This window comes from Haliotis rufescens, unplaced genomic scaffold (assembly GCF_023055435.1).
Source record: "Haliotis rufescens isolate VD_foot unplaced genomic scaffold, xgHalRufe1.0.p SCAF_50, whole genome shotgun sequence".
Lineage (NCBI taxonomy): Eukaryota > Metazoa > Mollusca > Gastropoda > Lepetellida > Haliotidae > Haliotis > Haliotis rufescens.
In genome coordinates, this window is record NW_025964224.1 from 809,076 (window position 1) to 829,439 (window position 20,364).

General features: G+C 46.2%; 1 protein-coding gene across 4 annotated transcripts in view; it reads left to right on the plus strand.

The window, feature by feature from the left end:
• LOC124126367 (deoxycytidylate deaminase-like) overlaps window positions 1–20,364 on the plus strand; it is a 69,675-nt gene that overhangs the window by 17,224 nt on the left and 32,087 nt on the right. The window contains exon 1 of one of the 4 annotated variants that reach the window (XM_048384741.1): window positions 444–4,067. The exons of 1 other annotated variant lie outside the window; for it this stretch is intronic. In XM_048384741.1, coding sequence (XP_048240698.1) covers window positions 4,036–4,067 — 32 coding nt within the window. In that variant the 5' untranslated portion in view covers window positions 444–4,035. Of the gene's footprint in view, window positions 1–443; window positions 4,068–20,364 lie in introns of those variants that run through there. 2 more of the 4 variants (XM_048384742.1, XM_048384739.1) reach the window with 2 other exon arrangements.

Below are 20,364 nucleotides of genomic sequence, written 5' to 3' on the forward strand. Positions count from 1 at the left end.
CAATCGTCTAGCTATTTGCGTGGATTGTTCCCAAGAATTATGGCTCACATTTTACTGTACCGTTATTTTGCAGACCATGTCATTTGAAACAGCCGCCTTCTCCCGGACATATTTCTCCCGGTTCGTTTACAGTCTGACTGTTGCAGTTCTTCTCGTCTCTTGCCTTGATTGACAGGTCCAATGAACATTGTTTTGATCCTACCCTCCGTTTATTTGCTACTGACCGTGTAGGCGTGTCAAGTTATGTGCATAAATTAAACGATCACCTGATACTTGTCACGTATGTATTCATACACCTGGAATGTTTTTCAATCTCGTCATTTTTGTCTGTTTTGATATATACAACTGTTTTTTGTTAAACTATTGTAGATAAAACATGTTTTGCGTTGTCGAATTTAATTATAAGCATTGACTGTATATTTCTTTTCGGTTCATTGAGGCATGAATCGAAAAACCGATGTGCAAACTTTTGTAAGAATCCGCTACAGGGATTCATACAGTTTGAACCGAAAACAATACACAGTCAGTCCTTAATTGCAAACCTATGAGTGGTTCTGTTCAAAATAATTGTACTTGTATACTGTTTTAGTTTTTAACTTCTACTCAACATGTGTTGATGTGTTACATAATTTCGTTACAGTGATACAAGTTACAATAAGCAAGATGTTGCACAGTTGTGCATTATTCACTACAGTGCAATTCTTGTGTACACGATGCCTGCATTCAGCCCGTAAGAAAAGAAATGTAAAAACATCTGTGTGCGCGAGCTGAAAAGCTACATTAGGTTATTACGCATATTGGATTATATAATTTGTGTACGCAAGCAACTCAAAAGGTTTATGGTGATTTACAAATGCAGTTTGCGTAATTTACAAATACGCAGCTTATCTGGAGATCGTGAGAAGTATGAATACATTAACATCTTGTACTGATCACCCCATTCCCCCTTCCCCTCCCATATCCCATGGATTATCGTAGAATATATCACACGAGCACCTCGCATATACAAATATACATGAGCACCTCGCGTACACAAATATAAATGCACGTGCACACGCGTCTTAGTAAAGCACTATGGTAGCCTTGACACATTCCATAAAATCACGTTCTTATCAAATATCATAAAGACATGTTGATCAGTTTGCATACATATTTAACAATGTTGGAGGAAGTGAATAGGATTTAGGTGTGTGCTATTTCACCAATGAAGAGAACAATCTGCAAAATAACGGGACGGTTAAATGTGAGCCATAATTCTTGGGAACAATCGACGCGAATAGCTAGACGATTGTTGGTGCGCCAGGAAAAGTACCAGACGCCACAAACGCTTGCCCGCCAATATCATTGCAAGGAGAGAAAGGACTCCCGCTAACAGTGAGGAGTACTAATTAAACATTCCAGTAATGTTACACGCCAATATATCAGTTTTATTTGTAACTTGCTAATAAAATTTATCGACTTTCTGCACATACAAAACAATTATAGAATAATAAATAGCAATATCCCCCTTTACCAACATTTACAAAGCAACACAGTGCTCAACTTAAAACTCTTCAGTTTGCACATATACAATAATTATACCCGAATACATAACAATTATCTCCCTTTACTGATATATACAAAGAAAAACAATTTTGGATACATCATATATACAAACTTGTATATTTTTGTACATGTCATATATACAAACTTGTATATTTTTGTATATCTCATCATTCCAAACTTGTATATGCTTTGAATATATCATCTTTCCAAAGCATATACAAGCTTGTATATATAGATTATTTTTTGCATCACAAAACCACAAAAACTTCGTGAATAAGTAACACGCTACTGTTAAATACTAAGTACCTGTCCACATCGATTGCATTTTAAGTCTTCCTTGTTATATATCAGGACAATAATAATTCATGATCAGCAGATAGTCCTCTACCTGTGGGGTGATGTTTATTTCCTTAAAAATGATTCAGTAAAATGTGTACAAAATGTTTGAGATGTCAGTCACTTACAAATCAGCAATATCTACTTTTCAAATAACTAACAAAGAAAACATTCAGCAGATATCAATAACAACAAAGACACTCAGAATGGAACAAAACAAGAACATACATAATGAGATTCTGATATATTTCTACAGAACTGAGATGAAATATTTTCTTGCCAATGTCTGTAACAACCGGTTACATGGCGAGAACACAATCTATTTGTGACTAAGACATTTTAAGGAAAACTCGTTTCTTCCATTTAAAATAGGACACACAGTAACGTGTTGTGTGTGCTTTGCTTGCGACCACCGTACCATGTCTGTCTATTGTTCAGGCGATCAGCAGATACAGCTCCACCCTTTCCAAGAACTGTAAGCAAAAGTAAACTACAACTAGGTCACGTTAGGTCATTAATTTGAGTGGATTAAGCTAAACTTTTCATATTCACAGGGAGCAACACAGTATATGGTTACCGCAGATAAACTTTAACCACTTGCAGAAATCTGCTACGTGTGTAGTGCAGGGTATATATATTATCGTATTATGAACGGACACACACAAAGTTAATAATCTGACTAATTACAAAACCAAGAGATGAATATCCAACCCCGTTGACATGAGACTAATACTTAAAGTTATGTCACTTTACCACCGTCCCATGCAGTTCGTGACGGCACACACGTTGTGGAACCTTATATGATTTCATTTACATATCATGTAAGATAGAACCTGTATAAAAACTGTGCCATTGCTTACACGATGTTCAAACGTCTACTACCACTTCAAACTTAAAATGTCTCAGTTAACGTTAACGGTAATGTTAATACAACCCGTGCTCGCAATCTACCCAGCTGACACTTGCAGGGTGACATGTAACCCGAAACCTTGTTCTAGGATGGGAGTAGCAATGTGGGAGAAATATATCCCCGGGGGCGTTCCGGTATTGACACTCGCGTGTCAACTCTAACTTGGCACAGGTTGTTTACATAACATTATATGTATTGGAAATTGGAAATGCAGACATCAAACTGGCGAACTATTCTCGATCATAAAACTCACAACAGGGATGAAAATTACACGATTGGATCAGTGCTCAGCAGCGATCTGCTCGTAACTGCAATACTTGGTTCAACATAACCTAGGCTCGACTCAAACTGCAACATCCCCTGGGTCTAACATTTAACATTGATTTATTTTCTGAGAGAACTTTTTGAACTTGAAATCGAGGAGAAAAACAGGAACTTCAAGAGTACATCTCTGAGAATTGTTTTCAATTTCCATTAACCTCTCTGTTCCTAGCAGTAAAGGGGAAGATTCAGAACGAAATATGCATTGTATGAATGTAATGCTGTCATCAGGATAGGAATAATCGGTGTATTGATATATGTTATTTTACGTTTTTCCTTGTATCACATCGCTCATCTACTATATTTAAGGTATACTAGGAAACGCTTCATTGAAACAGTGTTAACCAGTGTGCAGTATCAATAAAACCAGACACACTAAACAGACAAGAAGTAGGACAACGTGAATTGAGTTCTATACTAAGAACATCCCTCGATTTCATCTCCAAACATGAACATTTATTGAACTGGACCATCCCAATGTACCATTACGAGGCGGATAAGGTGTGTTTGTAATATAGATTTTTTTACTTCTTTAAAAAAATATACCACCTCGCAGAAAATGGGCTGATGTTTATCTGCTAGTTTGGACTTATTGGGAACCAACTGGTGGCACAACTTAAAACTCTTCTTCTTCTAGTGTGTTCATCCAGTGATACTGTGTGCAGTGTCCATTGTCGCCATGTGTGGTGATCTTGAGAATCTGAATGAATGCTTGTCCGATGTCAATTTGTATTTTTGTATGTAAAATTACAAAACAACCCATTAGAATACAGTTCGTATCTTTAGTGTACAATCATGTCAGGACTTGTCTTGACACAACCTGACTAATCATGACGAGAATGTAAGGTATATATATAACAGCTACAGTCTGGGTTGGTGATCATACGCCAGGTCTGCACACCTACTGAACAAGAAGTACTACCATGGCTTCACAAAACCCAAAAGAAAAGACCAGGTAAACGTCGATTGCCATAATAGTACATATGTTACATAAGAGTGGTGTTTATACCATTGGTGTTTGAGGTACATTTTTGTATAAAAGGTCATTTATTGCTCTTCTGACTACAGCGGTATCACGAGATGTCCTTAAATTAGACATTTTGTGAACTTTCATAAAAGTTCAGCAATTCACATTCAGGGAATTCCAAAGTTCCATGGCAATCTGCAATAATGATAAATGTAACAATGATGATTGAATTGGTAATTGCAACTGTACAGTTAACGTTGATGCAGTATTGCCAGGATGTTTGAACAAGTTGAGTTGTTACGGAAAGTATGTTGCCAATTTATTGCATTGATAGCTACTTGATAGTAGCAATGATACGCCGCCACTGAAATTGAAAATGGCGGATCGTGTACAGTGCTCTCATTGTAGACCTATGTTTATTTGATGGGACAAAACTACATTTGACACCGAAATCGCACAGTATGTTCATCTCAATTCTACCTTGACCATGAAGTGTTCCTAGAATCGCCTACAGAGGTGGCAATAATGGTGTATATTGGTGCATATTACGGACAAGCATTATCAGAATAGCAGGAGAATCTGGTCTGTCAGAGCAAGGCTGATAACAGACATCAGCCAGACCAGGAACTGCACTAGAGAGACACTTTTATATGATAGCACTTGTTGCATGTACAGTGTGAGCAAAGCCACCCTTTCGTTAATATGTGTCCATATCTATACACATTGAATGATGAACACGCTAATCATTGGTGACTATAAGTCAAATAACATTAATGACCTTAAACTATACTAAAATATATATTAAACCATAACAAGTGTGAATATGAAGTAACAATATATATGTTGGTAGGGTGTATTGGACATATCATTAGTGACGTGCATGTAATCTTGGCAACAGGATGTTTAGTACACAAATGGCTTCAACGCTCGCCTCAAACGTCACTGCATTGACACAACTGAACACATCTGCCCATGTATTGCATTGACAGCTACTTGGTAGTCCGCTACTGTATGCAGTTATGAAACTGAAATAAGTGACGTGTGAGCGTCTGTCCGCCCAGGCAGGTTTGATCATTCATCATGCACAACTGATTCGTTTAAAGTATTGTTTTCATATTTGAGACCCATGTTGCCTGTTGATGTGGTGGGACTAAATTAAATTTGACACCGAAATCTCAGACAATGTCAGTACAAGTTGTTAGTACTTCCAACTTTAAATGTCTAAGCTTAACTGGTGATACAGTGACGTTTCCATAACCATTACTTAATAATTAGTCCTACCGCCACAAACTTGACTAAGTCCTGATGTGTTCCGAGAATTGCCTCCTTATATGGAACAAAAAAATCCAACGTAATAGAAACTACAAGCCAAGCTCGCAAACTGATATGTCACCTCGTTCTACAGTGGAAATAGCTGACCTTCCAAGTATCAGTGTAACCTGCACTCATAGTGCCAGTGTAACCTGCACTCACAGTACCAGTGTAACATGCTCTCATAGTGCCAGTGTAACCAGCACTCACAGAGCCAGTGTAACCTGCACTCATAGTGCCAGTGTAACCAGCACTCATAGTGCCAATGTAACCTGCACTCATGGTGCCAGTGTAAACTGCACTCATAGTGCCAGTGTAACCTGCACTCATAGTGCCAGTGTAACCTGCACTCATAGTGCCAGTGTAACCAGCACTCACAGAGCCAGTGTAACCTGCACTCATAGTGCCAGTGTAAACTGCATTCATAGTGCCAGTGTAACCTGCACTCATAGTGCCAGTGTAACCTGCACTCATAGTGCCAGTGTAACCTGCACTCACAGAGCCAGTGTAAACTGCACTCATAGTGCCAGTGTAACCTGCACTCATAGTGCCAGTGTAAACTGCACTCATAGTGCCAGCGTAACCCGCACTCATAGTGCCAGTGTAACTAGCACTCACAGAGCCAGTGTAACCTGCACTCATAGTGCCAGTGTAACCAGCACTCACAGAGCCAGTGTAACATGCTCTCATAGTGTCAGTGTAACCAGCACTCACAGAGCCAGTGTAACCTTCACTCATAGAGTAAGTGTAACCTGCACTCATAGTGCCAGTGTAACCTGCACTCACAGTACGAGTGTAACATGCTCTCATAGTGCCAGTGTAACCAGCACTCAAAGAGCCAGTGTAACCTGCACTCATAGTGCCAGTGTAACCAGCAATCATAGTGCCAATGTAACCTCAACTCATGGTGCCAGTGTAAACTCCACTCATAGTGCCAGTGTAACCTGCACTCATAGTGCCAGTGTAACCTGCACTCATAGTGCCAGTGTAACCAGCACTCACAGAGCAAGTGTAACCTGCACTCATAGTGCCAGTGTAAACTGCACTCATAGTGCCAGTGTAACCTGCACTCATAGTGCCAGTGTAACCTGCACTCATAGTGCCAGTGTAACTAGCACTCACAGAGCAAGTGTAACCTGCACTCATAGAGCCAGTGTAAACTGCACTCATAGTGCCAGTGTAACCTGCACTCATAATGCAAGTGTAAACTGCACTCATAGTGCCAGTGTAACCTGCACTCATAGTGCCAGTGTAACCTGCACTCATAGTGCCAGTGTAACCTGCTCTCACAGAGCCAGTGTAAACTGCACTCATAGTGCCAGCGTAACCTGCAATCATAGTGCCAGTGTAACCTGCACTCATAGTGCCAGTGTAACCAGCACTAACAGAGCCAGTGTAAACTGCACTCATAAAGCCAGTGTAACCTGCACTCATAGTGCCAGTGTAACCAGCACTCACAGAGCCAGGGTAACATGCTCTCATAGTGCCAGCGTAACCTGCTCTCATAGTGCCAGTGTAACCTGCACTCATAGTGCCAGTGTAACCAGCACTCACAGAGCCAGTGTAAACTGCACTCATAGTGCCAGCGTAACCCGCACTCATAGTGCCAGTGTAACCAGCACTCACAGAGTCAGTGTAACCTGCACTCATAGTGCCAGTGTAACCAGCACTCACAGAGCCAGTGTAACATGCTCTCATAGTGTCAGCGTATCCAGCACTCACAGTACCAGTGTAACCTGCACTCATAGAGCCAGTGTAACCTGCACTCATAGTGCCAGTGTAACCTGCACTCACAGTACCAGTGTAAAATGCTCTCATAGTGTCAGTGTAACCAGCACTCACAGAGCCAGTGTAACCTGCACTCATAGAGTCAGTGTAACCTGAACTCATAGTGCCAGTGTAACCAGCACTCACAGTACCAGTGTAACATGCTCTCATAGTGCCAGTGTAACCAGCACTCACAGAGCCAGTGTAACCAGCACTCATAGTGCCAGTGTAACCAGCAATCATAGTGCCAATGTAACCTCAACTCAAGGTGCCAGTGTAAACTGCACTCATAGTGCCAGTGTAAACTGCACTCATAGTGCCAGTGTAACCTGCACTCATAGTGCCAGTGTAACCTGCACTCATAGTGCCAGTGTAACCAGCACTCACAGAGCAAGTGTAACCTGCACTCATAGTGCCAGTGTAACCAGCACTCACAGAGCCAGTGTAAACTGCACTCATAGTGCCAGTGTAACCAGCACTCACAGAGCCAGTGTAACATGCTCTCATAGTGCCAGTGTAACCAGCACTCACAGAGCCAGTGTAACCTGCACTCATAGAGCCAGTGTAACCTGCACTCATAGTGCCAGTGTAACCAGCACTCACAGAGCCAGTGTAACCTGCACTCATAGTGCCAGTGTAACCTGCACTCATAGTGCCAGTGTAACCAGCACTCAGAGAGTCAGTGTAACCTGCACTCATAGTGCCAGTGTAACCAGCACTCACAGAGCCAGTGTAACATGCTCTCATAGTGCCAGTGTAACCAGCACTCACAGAGCCAGTGTAACCTGCACTCATAGTGCCAGTGTAACCTGCACTCATAGTGCCAGCGTAACCTGCACTCATAGTGCCAGTGTAACCTGCACTCACAGAGCCAGTGTAAACTGCACTCATAGTGCCAGCGTAACCTGCACTCATAGTGCCAGTGTAACCTGCACTCATAGTGCCAGTGTAACCTGCACTCACAGTACCATTGTAACATGCTCTCATACTGCCAGTGTAACCAGCACTCACAGAGCCAGTGTAACCTGCACTCAGAGTGCCAGTGTAAACTGCACTCATAGTGCCAGTGTAACCTGCACTCATAGTGCCAGTGTAACCTGCACTCATAGTGCCAGTGTAACCTGCACTAACAGAGCCAGTATAACCTGCACTCATAGTGCCAGCGTAACCTGCTCTCATAGTGCCAGTGTAACCTGCACTCATAGTGCCAGTGTAACCAGCACTCACAGAGCCAGTGTAAACTGCACTCATAGTGCCAGCGTAACCTGCACTCATAGTGCCAGTGTAACCTGCACTCAGAGAGTCAGTGTAACCTGCACTCATAGTGCCAGTGTAACCTGCACTCATAGTGCCAGTGTAACCAGCACTCACATAGCCAGTGTCAACTGCACTCATACTGCCAGCGTAACCTGCACTCATAGTGCCAGTGTAACCTGCACTCATAGAGTAAGTGTAACCTGCACTCATAGTGCCAGTGTAACCTGCACTCACAGTACGAGTGTAACATGCTCTCATAGTGCCAGTGTAACCAGCACTCAAAGAGCCAGTGTAACCTGCACTCATAGTGCCAGTGTAACCAGCAATCATAGTGCCAGTGTAACCAGCACTCATAGAGCCAGTGTAAACTGCACTCATAATGCCAGCGTAACCTGCACTCATAGTGCCAGTGTAACCTGCACTCAGAGAGTCAGTGTAACCTGCACTCATAGTGCCAGTGTAACCAGCACTCACAGAGCCAGTGTTACATGCTCTCATAGTGTCAGTGTAACCAGCACTCACAGAGCCAGTGTAACGTGCACTCATAGAGCCAGTGTAACCTGCACTCATAGTGCCAGTGTAACCTGAACTCACAGTACCAGTGTAACATGCTCTCATAGTGCCAGTGTAACCAGCACTCACATAGCCAGTGTAACCTGCACTCATAGTGCCAGTGTAACCAGCACTCATAGTGCCAATGTAACCTGCACTCATGGTGCCAGTGTAAACTGCACTCATACTGCCAATGTAACCTGCACTCATAGTGCCAGTGTAACCTGCACTCATAGTGCCAGTGTAACCAGCACTCACAGAGCCAGTGTAACCTGCACTCATAGTGCCAGCGTAACCTGCACTCATGGTGCCAGTGTAACCTGCACTCGTAGTGCCAGTGTAACCAGCACTCACAGAGCCAGTGTAAACTGCACTCATAGTGCCAGCGTAACCCGCACTCATAGTGCCAGTGTAACCAGCACTCACAGAGTCAGTGTAACCTGCACTCATAGTGCCAGTGTAACCAGCACTCACAGAGCCAGTGTAACATGCTCTCATAGTGTCAGTGTAACCAGCACTCACAGAGCCAGTGTAACCTGCACTCATAGAGTCAGTGTAACCTGCACTCATAGTGCCAGTGTAACCTGCACTCACAGTACCAGTGTAACATGCTCTCACAGTGCCAGTGTAACCAGCACTCACAGAGCCAGTGTAACCTGCACTCATAGTGCCAGTGTAACCAGCAATCATAGTGCCAATGTAACCTCAACTCATGGTGCCAGTGAAAACTGCACTCATAGTGCCAGTGTAACCTGCACTCCTAGTGCCAGTGTAACCTGCTCTCATAGTGCCAGTGTAACCAGCACTCACAGAGCAAGTGTAACCTGCACTCATAGTGCCAGTGTAACCAGCACTCATAGAGCCAGTGTACACTGCACTCATAGTGCCAGTGTAACCTGCACTCATAGTGCCAGTGTAACCTGCACTCATAGTGCCAGTGTAACCTGCACTCATAGTGCCAGTGTAACCAGCACTCACAGAGCCAGTGTAAACTGCACTCATAGTGCCAGCGTAACCTGCACTCATAGTGCCAGTGTAACCTGCACTCATAGTGCCAGTGTAACCAGCACTCACAGAGCCAGTGTAACCTGCACTCATAGAGCCAGTGTAACCTGCACTCATAGTGCCAGTGTAACCTGCACTCACAGTACCAGTGTAACATGCTCTCATACTGCCAGTGTAACCAGCACTCACAGAGCCAGTGTAACCTGCACTCATAGTGCCAGTGTAACCAGCACTCATAGTGCCAATGTAACCTGCACTCATAGTGCCAGTGTAACCAGCACTCACAGAGCCAGTGTAACCTGCACTCATAGAGCCAGTGTAACCTGCACTCATAGTGCCAGTGTAACCTGAAGTCACAGTACCAGTGTAACATGCTCTCATAGTGCCAGTGTAACCAGCACTCACAGAGCCAGTGTAACCTGCACTCATAGTGCCAGTGTAACCTGCACTTATGGTGCCAGTGTAAACTGCATTCATACTGCCAGTGTAACCTGCACTCATAGTGCCAGTGTAACCAGCACTCATAGTGCCAGTGTAAACTGCACTCTTTGTGCCAGTGTAACCTGCACTCATATTGCCAATGTAACCTGCACTTATGGTGCCAATGTAACCTGCACTCATGGTGCCAGTGTAACCAGCACTCACAGAGCCAGTGTAACCTGCACTCATAGAGCCAGTGTAACCTGCACTCATAGTGCCAGTGTAACCTGCACTCACAGTACCAGTGTAACATGCTCTCATACTGCCAGTGTAACCAGCACTCACAGAGCCAGTGTAACCTGCACTCATAGTGCCAGTGTAACCAGCACTCACAGAGCCAGTGTAACATGCTCTCATAGTGTCAGTGTAACCAGCACTCACAGTGCCAGTGTAACCTGCACTCATAGAGCCAGTGTAACCTGCACTCATAGTGCCAGTGTAACCTGCACTCACAGTACCAGTGTAACATGCTCTCATAGTGCCAGTGTAACCTGCACTCATAGTGCCAGTGTAACCAGCACTCACAGAGCAAGTGTAACCTGCACTCATAGTGCCAGTGTAACCAGCACTCATAGAGCAAGTGTAAACTGCGCTCATAGTGCCAGTGTAACCTGCACTCATAGTGCCAGTGTAACCTGCACTCATAGTGCCAGTGTAACCAGCACTCACAGAGCCAGTGTAAACTGCACTCATAGTGCCAGCGTAACCTGCACTCATAGTGCCAGTGTAACCTGCACTCAGAGAGTCAGTGTAACCTCCACTCATAGTGCCAGTGTAACCTGCACTCATAGTGCCAGTGTAACAAGCACTCAGAGAGTCAGTGTAACCAGCACTCACAAAGCCAGTGTAACATGCTCTCATAGTGCCAGTGTAACCAGCACTCACAGAGCCAGTGTAACCTGCACTCACAGAGCCAATGTAACCTGCACTCATAGTGCCAGTATAACCTGCACTCATAGTGCCAGTGTAACCAGCACTCACAGAGCCAGTGTAAAATGCACTCATAGTGCCAGCGTAACCTGCACTCATAGTGCCAGTGTAACCTGCACTCAGAGAGTCAGTGTAACCAGCACTCAAAGTCCCAGTGTAACCTGCACTCATAGTGCCAGTGTAATCAGCACTCAGAGAGTCAGTGTAACCTGCACTCATAGTGCCAGTGTAACCAGCACTCACAGAGCCAGTGTAACATGCTCTAATAGTGTCAGTGTAACCAGCACTCACAGAGCCAGTGTAACCTGCACTCATAGAGTCAGTGTAACCTGCACTCATAGTGCCAGTGTAACCTGCACTCAAAGAGCCAGTGTAACATGCTCTCATAGTGCCAGTGTAACCAGCACTCACAGAGCCAGTGTAACCTGCACTCATAGTGCCAGTGTAACCAGCAATCATAGTGCCAATGTAACCTCAACTCATGGTGCCAGTGTAAACTGCACTCATAGTGCCAGTGTAACCTGCACTCATAGTGCCAGTGTAACCTGCACTCATACTGCCAGTGTAACCAGCACTCACAGAGCAAGTGTAACCTGCACTCATAGTGCCAGTGTAACCAGCACTCATAGAGCTAATATAAACTGCACTCATAGTGCCAGTGTAACCTGCACTCATAGTGCCAGTGTAACCTGCACTCATAGTGCCAGTGTAACCTGCACTCATAGTGCCAGTGTAACCTGCACTCATAGTGCCAGTGTAACCAGCACTCACAGAGCCAGTGTAAACTGCACTCATAGTGGCAGCGTAACCTGCACTCATAGTGCCAGTGTAACCTGCACTCATAGTGCCAGTGTAACCAGCACTCACAGAGCCAGTGTAAACTGCACTCATAGTGCCAGCGTAACCTGCACTCATAGTGCCAGTGTAACCTGCACTCAGAGTGCCAGTGTAACCTACACTCACAGTACCAGTGTAACATGCTCTCATAGTGCCAGTGTAACCAGCACTCACAGAGCCAGTGTAACCTGCACTCATAGTGCCAGTGTAAACTGCACTCATAGTGCCAGTGTAACCTGCACTCATAGTGCCAGTGTAACCAGCACTCACAGAGCCAGTGTAAACTGCACTCATAGTGCCAGCGTAACCCGCAATCATAGTGCCAGTGTAACATGCACTCACAGAGTCAGTGTAACCTGCACTCATAGTGCCAGTGTAACCAGCACTCACAGAGCCAGTGTAACATGCTCTCATAGTGTCAGTGTAACCAGCACTCACAGTGCCAGTGTAACCTGCACTCATAGAGCCAGTGTAACCTGCACTCATAGTGCCAGTGTAACCAGCACTCACAGTATTAGTGTAACATGCTCTCATAGTTCCATTGTAACCAGCACTCACAGAGCCAGTGTAACCTGCACTCATAGTGCCAGTGTAACCAGCAATCATAGTGCCAATGTAACCTCAACTCATGGTGCCAGTGTAAACTGCACTCATGGTGCCAGTGTAAACTGCAATCATAGTGCCAGTGTAACCAGCACTCATAGTGCCAGTGTAACCTGCACTCATAGTGCCAGTGTAACCAGCACTCACAGAGCAAGTGTAACCTGCACTCATAGTGCCAGTGTAACTAGCACTCATAGAGCCAGTGTAAACTGCGCTCATAGTGCCAGTGTAACCTGCACTCATAGTGCCAGTGTTACCCCTCACTCATAGTGCCAGTGTAACCAGCACTCACAGAGCCAGTGTAAACTGCACTCATAGTGCCAGCGTAACCTGCACTCATAGTGCCAGTGTAACCTGCACTCAGAGAGTCAGTGTAACCTGCACTCATAGTGCCAGTGTAACCTGCACTCATAGTGCCAGTGTAACCAGCACTCAGAGAGTCAGCGTAACCTGCACTCATAGTGCCAGTGTAACCAGCACTCACAGAGCCAGTGTAACATGCTCTCATAGTGCCAGTGTAACCTGCACTCACAGTACCATTGTAACATGCTCTCATACTGCCAGTGTAACCAGCACTCACAGAGCCAGTGTAACCTGCACTCAGAGTGCCAGTGTAAACTGCACTCATAGTGCCAGTGTAACCTGCACTCATAGTGCCAGTGTAACCTGCACTCATAGTGCCAGTGTAACCTGCACTAACAGAGCCAGTGTCAACTGCACTCATACTGCCAGCGTAACCTGCACTCATAGTGCCAGTGTAACCTGCACTCATAGAGTAAGTGTAACCTGCACTCATAGTGCCAGTGTAACCTGCACTCACAGTACGAGTGTAACATGCTCTCATAGTGCCAGTGTAACCAGCACTCAAAGAGCCAGTGTAACCTGCACTCATAGTGCCAGTGTAACCAGCAATCATAGTGCCAGTGTAACCAGCACTCATAGAGCCAGTGTAAACTGCACTCATAATGCCAGCGTAACCTGCACTCATAGTGCCAGTGTAACCTGCACTCAGAGAGTCAGTGTAACCTGCACTCATAGTGCCAGTGTAACCAGCACTCACAGAGCCAGTGTTACATGCTCTCATAGTGTCAGTGTAACCAGCACTCACAGAGCCAGTGTAACGTGCACTCATAGAGCCAGTGTAACCTGCACTCATAGTGCCAGTGTAACCTGAACTCACAGTACCAGTGTAACATGCTCTCATAGTGCCAGTGTAACCAGCACTCATAGTGCCAATGTAACCTGCACTCATGGTGCCAGTGTAAACTGCACTCATACTGCCAATGTAACCTGCACTCATAGTGCCAGTGTAACCTGCACTCATAGTGCCAGTGTAACCAGCACTCACAGAGCCAGTGTAACCTGCACTCATAGTGCCAGCGTAACCTGCACTCATGGTGCCAGTGTAACCTGCACTCGTAGTGCCAGTGTAACCAGCACTCACAGAGCCAGTGTAAACTGCACTCATAGTGCCAGCGTAACCCGCACTCATAGTGCCAGTGTAACCAGCACTCACAGAGTCAGTGTAACCTGCACTCATAGTGCCAGTGTAACCAGCACTCACAGAGCCAGTGTAACATGCTCTCATAGTGTCAGTGTAACCAGCACTCACAGAGCCAGTGTAACCTGCACTCATAGAGTCAGTGTAACCTGCACTCATAGTGCCAGTGTAACCTGCACTCACAGTACCAGTGTAACATGCTCTCACAGTGCCAGTGTAACCAGCACTCACAGAGCCAGTGTAACCTGCACTCATAGTGCCAGTGTAACCAGCAATCATAGTGCCAATGTAACCTCAACTCATGGTGCCAGTGAAAACTGCACTCATAGTGCCAGTGTAACCTGCACTCCTAGTGCCAGTGTAACCTGCTCTCATAGTGCCAGTGTAACCAGCACTCACAGAGCAAGTGTAACCTGCACTCATAGTGCCAGTGTAACCAGCACTCATAGAGCCAGTGTACACTGCACTCATAGTGCCAGTGTAACCTGCACTCATAGTGCCAGTGTAACCTGCACTCATAGTGCCAGTGTAACCTGCACTCATAGTGCCAGTGTAACCAGCACTCACAGAGCCAGTGTAAACTGCACTCATAGTGCCAGCGTAACCTGCACTCATAGTGCCAGTGTAACCTGCACTCATAGTGCCAGTGTAACCAGCACTCACAGAGCCAGTGTAACCTGCACTCATAGAGCCAGTGTAACCTGCACTCATAGTGCCAGTGTAACCTGCACTCACAGTACCAGTGTAACATGCTCTCATACTGCCAGTGTAACCAGCACTCACAGAGCCAGTGTAACCTGCACTCATAGTGCCAGTGTAACCAGCACTCATAGTGCCAATGTAACCTGCACTCATAGTGCCAGTGTAACCAGCACTCACAGAGCCAGTGTAACCTGCACTCATAGAGCCAGTGTAACCTGCACTCATAGTGCCAGTGTAACCTGAAGTCACAGTACCAGTGTAACATGCTCTCATAGTGCCAGTGTAACCAGCACTCACAGAGCCAGTGTAACCTGCACTCATAGTGCCAGTGTAACCTGCACTTATGGTGCCAGTGTAAACTGCATTCATACTGCCAGTGTAACCTGCACTCATAGTGCCAGTGTAACCAGCACTCATAGTGCCAGTGTAAACTGCACTCTTTGTGCCAGTGTAACCTGCACTCATATTGCCAATGTAACCTGCACTTATGGTGCCAATGTAACCTGCACTCATGGTGCCAGTGTAACCAGCACTTACAGAGCCAGTGTAACCTGCACTCATAGAGCCAGTGTAACCTGCACTCATAGTGCCAGTGTAACCTGCACTCACAGTACCAGTGTAACATGCTCTCATACTGCCAGTGTAACCAGCACTCACAGAGCCAGTGTAACCTGCACTCATAGTGCCAGTGTAACCAGCACTCACAGAGCCAGTGTAACATGCTCTCATAGTGTCAGTGTAACCAGCACTCACAGTGCCAGTGTAACCTGCACTCATAGAGCCAGTGTAACCTGCACTCATAGTGCCAGTGTAACCTGCACTCACAGTACCAGTGTAACATGCTCTCATAGTGCCAGTGTAACCTGCACTCATAGTGCCAGTGTAACCAGCACTCACAGAGCAAGTGTAACCTGCACTCATAGTGCCAGTGTAACCAGCACTCATAGAGCAAGTGTAAACTGCGCTCATAGTGCCAGTGTAACCTGCACTCATAGTGCCAGTGTAACCTGCACTCATAGTGCCAGTGTAACCAGCACTCACAGAGCCAGTGTAAACTGCACTCATAGTGCCAGCGTAACCTGCACTCATAGTGCCAGTGTAACCTGCACTCAGAGAGTCAGTGTAACCTCCACTCATAGTGCCAGTGTAACCTGCACTCATAGTGCCAGTGTAACAAGCACTCAGAGAGTCAGTGTAACCTGCACTCATAGTGCCAGTGTAACCAGCACTCACAAAGCCAGTGTAACATGCTCTCATAGTGCCAGTGTAACCAGCACTCACAGAGCCAGTGTAACCTGCACTCACAGAGCCAATGTAACCTGCACTCATAGTGCCAGTATAACCTGCACTCATAGTGCCAGTGTAACCAGCACTCACAGAGCCAGTGTAAAATGCACTCATAGTGCCAGCGTAACCTGCACTCATAGTGCCAGTGTAACCTGCACTCAGAGAGTCAGTGTAACCAGCACTCAAAGTCCCAGTGTAACCTGCACTCATAGTGCCAGTGTAATCAGCACTCAGAGAGTCAGTGTAACCTGCACTCATAGTGCCAGTGTAACCAGCACTCACAGAGCCAGTGTAACATGCTCTAATAGTGTCAGTGTAACCAGCACTCACAGAGCCAGTGTAACCTGCACTCATAGAGTCAGTGTAACCTGCACTCATAGTGCCAGTGTAACCTGCACTCAAAGAGCCAGTGTAACATGCTCTCATAGTGCCAGTGTAACCAGCACTCACAGAGCCAGTGTAACCTGCACTCATAGTGCCAGTGTAACCAGCAATCATAGTGCCAATGTAACCTCAACTCATGGTGCCAGTGTAAACTGCACTCACAGAGCAAGTGTAACCTGCACTCATAGTGCCAGTGTAACCAGCACTCATAGAGCTAATATAAACTGCACTCATAGTGCCAGTGTAACCTGCACTCATAGTGCCAGTGTAACCTGCACTCATAGTGCCAGTGTAACCTGCACTCATAGTGCCAGTGTAACCTGCACTCATAGTGCCAGTGTAACCAGCACTCACAGAGCCAGTGTAAACTGCACTCATAGTGGCAGCGTAACCTGCACTCATAGTGCCAGTGTAACCTGCACTCATAGTGCCAGTGTAACCAGCACTCACAGAGCCAGTGTAAACTGCACTCATAGTGCCAGCGTAACCTGCACTCATAGTGCCAGTGTAACCTGCACTCAGAGTGCCAGTGTAACCTACACTCACAGTACCAGTGTAACATGCTCTCATAGTGCCAGTGTAACCAGCACTCACAGAGCCAGTGTAACCTGCACTCATAGTGCCAGTGTAAACTGCACTCATAGTGCCAGTGTAACCTGCACTCATAGTGCCAGTGTAACCAGCACTCACAGAGCCAGTGTAAACTGCACTCATAGTGCCAGCGTAACCCGCAATCATAGTGCCAGTGTAACATGCACTCACAGAGTCAGTGTAACCTGCACTCATAGTGCCAGTGTAACCAGCACTCACAGAGCCAGTGTAACATGCTCTCATAGTGTCAGTGTAACCAGCACTCACAGTGCCAGTGTAACCTGCACTCATAGAGCCAGTGTAACCTGCACTCATAGTGCCAGTGTAACCAGCACTCACAGTATTAGTGTAACATGCTCTCATAGTTCCATTGTAACCAGCACTCACAGAGCCAGTGTAACCTGCACTCATAGTGCCAGTGTAACCAGCAATCATAGTGCCAATGTAACCTCAACTCATAGTGCCAGTGTAAACTGCACTCATGGTGCCAGTGTAAACTGCAATCATAGTGCCAGTGTAACCAGCACTCATAGTGCCAGTGTAACCTGCACTCATAGTGCCAGTGTAACCAGCACTCACAGAGCAAGTGTAACCTGCACTCATAGTGCCAGTGTAACTAGCACTCATAGAGCCAGTGTAAACTGCGCTCATAGTGCCAGTGTAACCTGCACTCATAGTGCCAGTGTTACCCCTCACTCATAGTGCCAGTGTAACCAGCACTCACAGAGCCAGTGTAAACTGCTCTCATAGTGCCAGCGTAACCTGCACTCATAGTGCCAGTGTAACCTGCACTCAGAGAGTCAGTGTAACCTGCACTCATAGTGCCAGTGTAACCTGCACTCATAGTGCCAGTGTAACCAGCACTCAGAGAGTCAGCGTAACCTGCACTCATAGTGCCAGTGTAACCAGCACTCACAGAGCCAGTGTAACATGCTCTCATAGTGCCAGTGTAACCAGCACTCACAGAGCCAGTGTAACCTGCACTCATAGAGCCAGTGTAACCTGCACTCATAGTGCCAGTGTAACCTGAACTCACAGTACCAGTGTAACCTGCACTCATAGTGCCAGTGTAACCAGCACTCACAGAGCCAGTGTAACCTGCACTCATAGTGCCAGTGTAACCAGCACTCATAGTGCCAATGTAACCTGCACTTATGATGCCAGTGTAAACTGCACTCATACTGCCAATGTAACCTGCACTCATAGTGCCAGTGTAACCTGCACTCATAGTGCCAGTGTAACCTGCACTCACAGAGCCAGTGTAAACTGCACTCATAGTGCCAGCGTAACCTGCACTCATAGTGCCAGTGTAACCTGCAGTCATAGTGCCAGTGTAACCAGCACTCATAGAGCCAGTGTAAACTGCACTCATAGTGCCAGCGTAACCCGCACTCATAGTGCTAGTGTAACCAGCACTCACAGAGTCAGTGTAACCTGCACTCATAGTGCCAGTGTAACCAGCACTCACAGAGCCAGTGTAACATGCTCTCATAGTGTCAGTGTAACCATCACTCACAGAGCCAGTGTAACCTGCACTCATAGAGTCAGTGTAACCTGCACTCATAGTGCCAGTGTAACCTGCACTCACAGTACCAGTGTAACATGCTCTCATAGTGCCAGTGTAACCTGCACTCACAGAGCCAGTGTAACCTGCACTCATAGTGCCAGTGTAACCAGCAATCATAGTGCCAATGTAACGTCAACTCATGGTGCCAGTGTAAACTGCACTCATAGTGCCAGTGTAACCTGCACTCATAGTGCCAGTGTAACCTGCACTCATAGTGCCAGTGTAACAGGCACTCAAAGAGCAAGTGTAACCTGCACTCATAGTGCCAGTGTAACCAGCACTCATAGAGCCAGTGTAAACTGCACTCATAGTGCCAGTGTAACCTGCACTCATAGTGCCAGTGTAACCTGCACTCATAGTGCCAGTGTAACCAGCACTCACAGAGCCAGTGTAACCTGCGCTCATAGTGCCAGCGTAACCTGCACTCATAGTGCCAGTGTAACCTGCACTCATAGTGCCAGTGTAACCAGGACTCACAGTACCAGTGTAACATGCTCTCATACTGCCAGTGTAACCAGCACTCACAGATCCAGTGTAACCTGCACTCATAGTGCCAGTGTAACCAGCACTCATAGTGCCAGTGTAACAAGCACTCAAAGAGCAAGTGTAACCTGCACTCATAGTGCCAGTGTTACCAGCACTCATAGAGCCAGTGTAAACTGCACTCATAGTGCCAGTGTAACCTGCACTCATAGTGCCAGTGTAACCTGCACTCATAGTGCCAGTGTAACCAGCACTCACAGAGCCAGTGTAAACTGCACTCATAGTGCCAGCGTAACCCGCACTCATAGTGCCAGTGTAACCTGCACTCACAGAGTCAGTGTAACCTGCACTCATAGTGCCAGTGTGACCAGCACTCACAGAGCCAGTGTAACATGCTCTCACAGTGCCAGTGTAACCTGCACTCATAGAGCCAGTGTAACCTGCACTCATAGTGCCAGTGTAACCTGCACTCACAGTACCAGTGTAACATGCTCTCATAGTGTCAGTGTAACCAGCACTCACAGAGCCAGTGTAACCTGCACTCATGGAGTCAGTGTAACCTGCACTCATAGTGCCAGTGTAACCAGCACTCACAGTACCAGTGTAACATGCTCTCATAGTGCCAGTGTAACCAGCACTCACAGAGCCAGTGTAACCTGCACTCATAGTGCCAGTGTAACCAGCAATCATAGTGCCAATGTAACCTCAACTCATGGTGCCAGTGTAAACGGCACTCATAGTGCCAGTGTAACCAGCACTCAAAGTGCCAGTGTAAACTGCACTCATAGTGCCAGTGTAACCAGCACTAACAGAGCAAGTGTAACCTGCACTCATAGTGCCAGTGTAACCAGCACTCATAGAGCCAGTGTAAACTGCACTCATAGTGCCAGTGTAACCTGCACTCATAGTGCCAGTGTAACCTGCACTCATAGTGCCAGTGTAACCAGCACTCACAGAGCCAGTGTAAACTGCACTCATAATGCCAGCGTAACCTGCACTCATAGTGCCAGTGTAACCTGCACTCATAG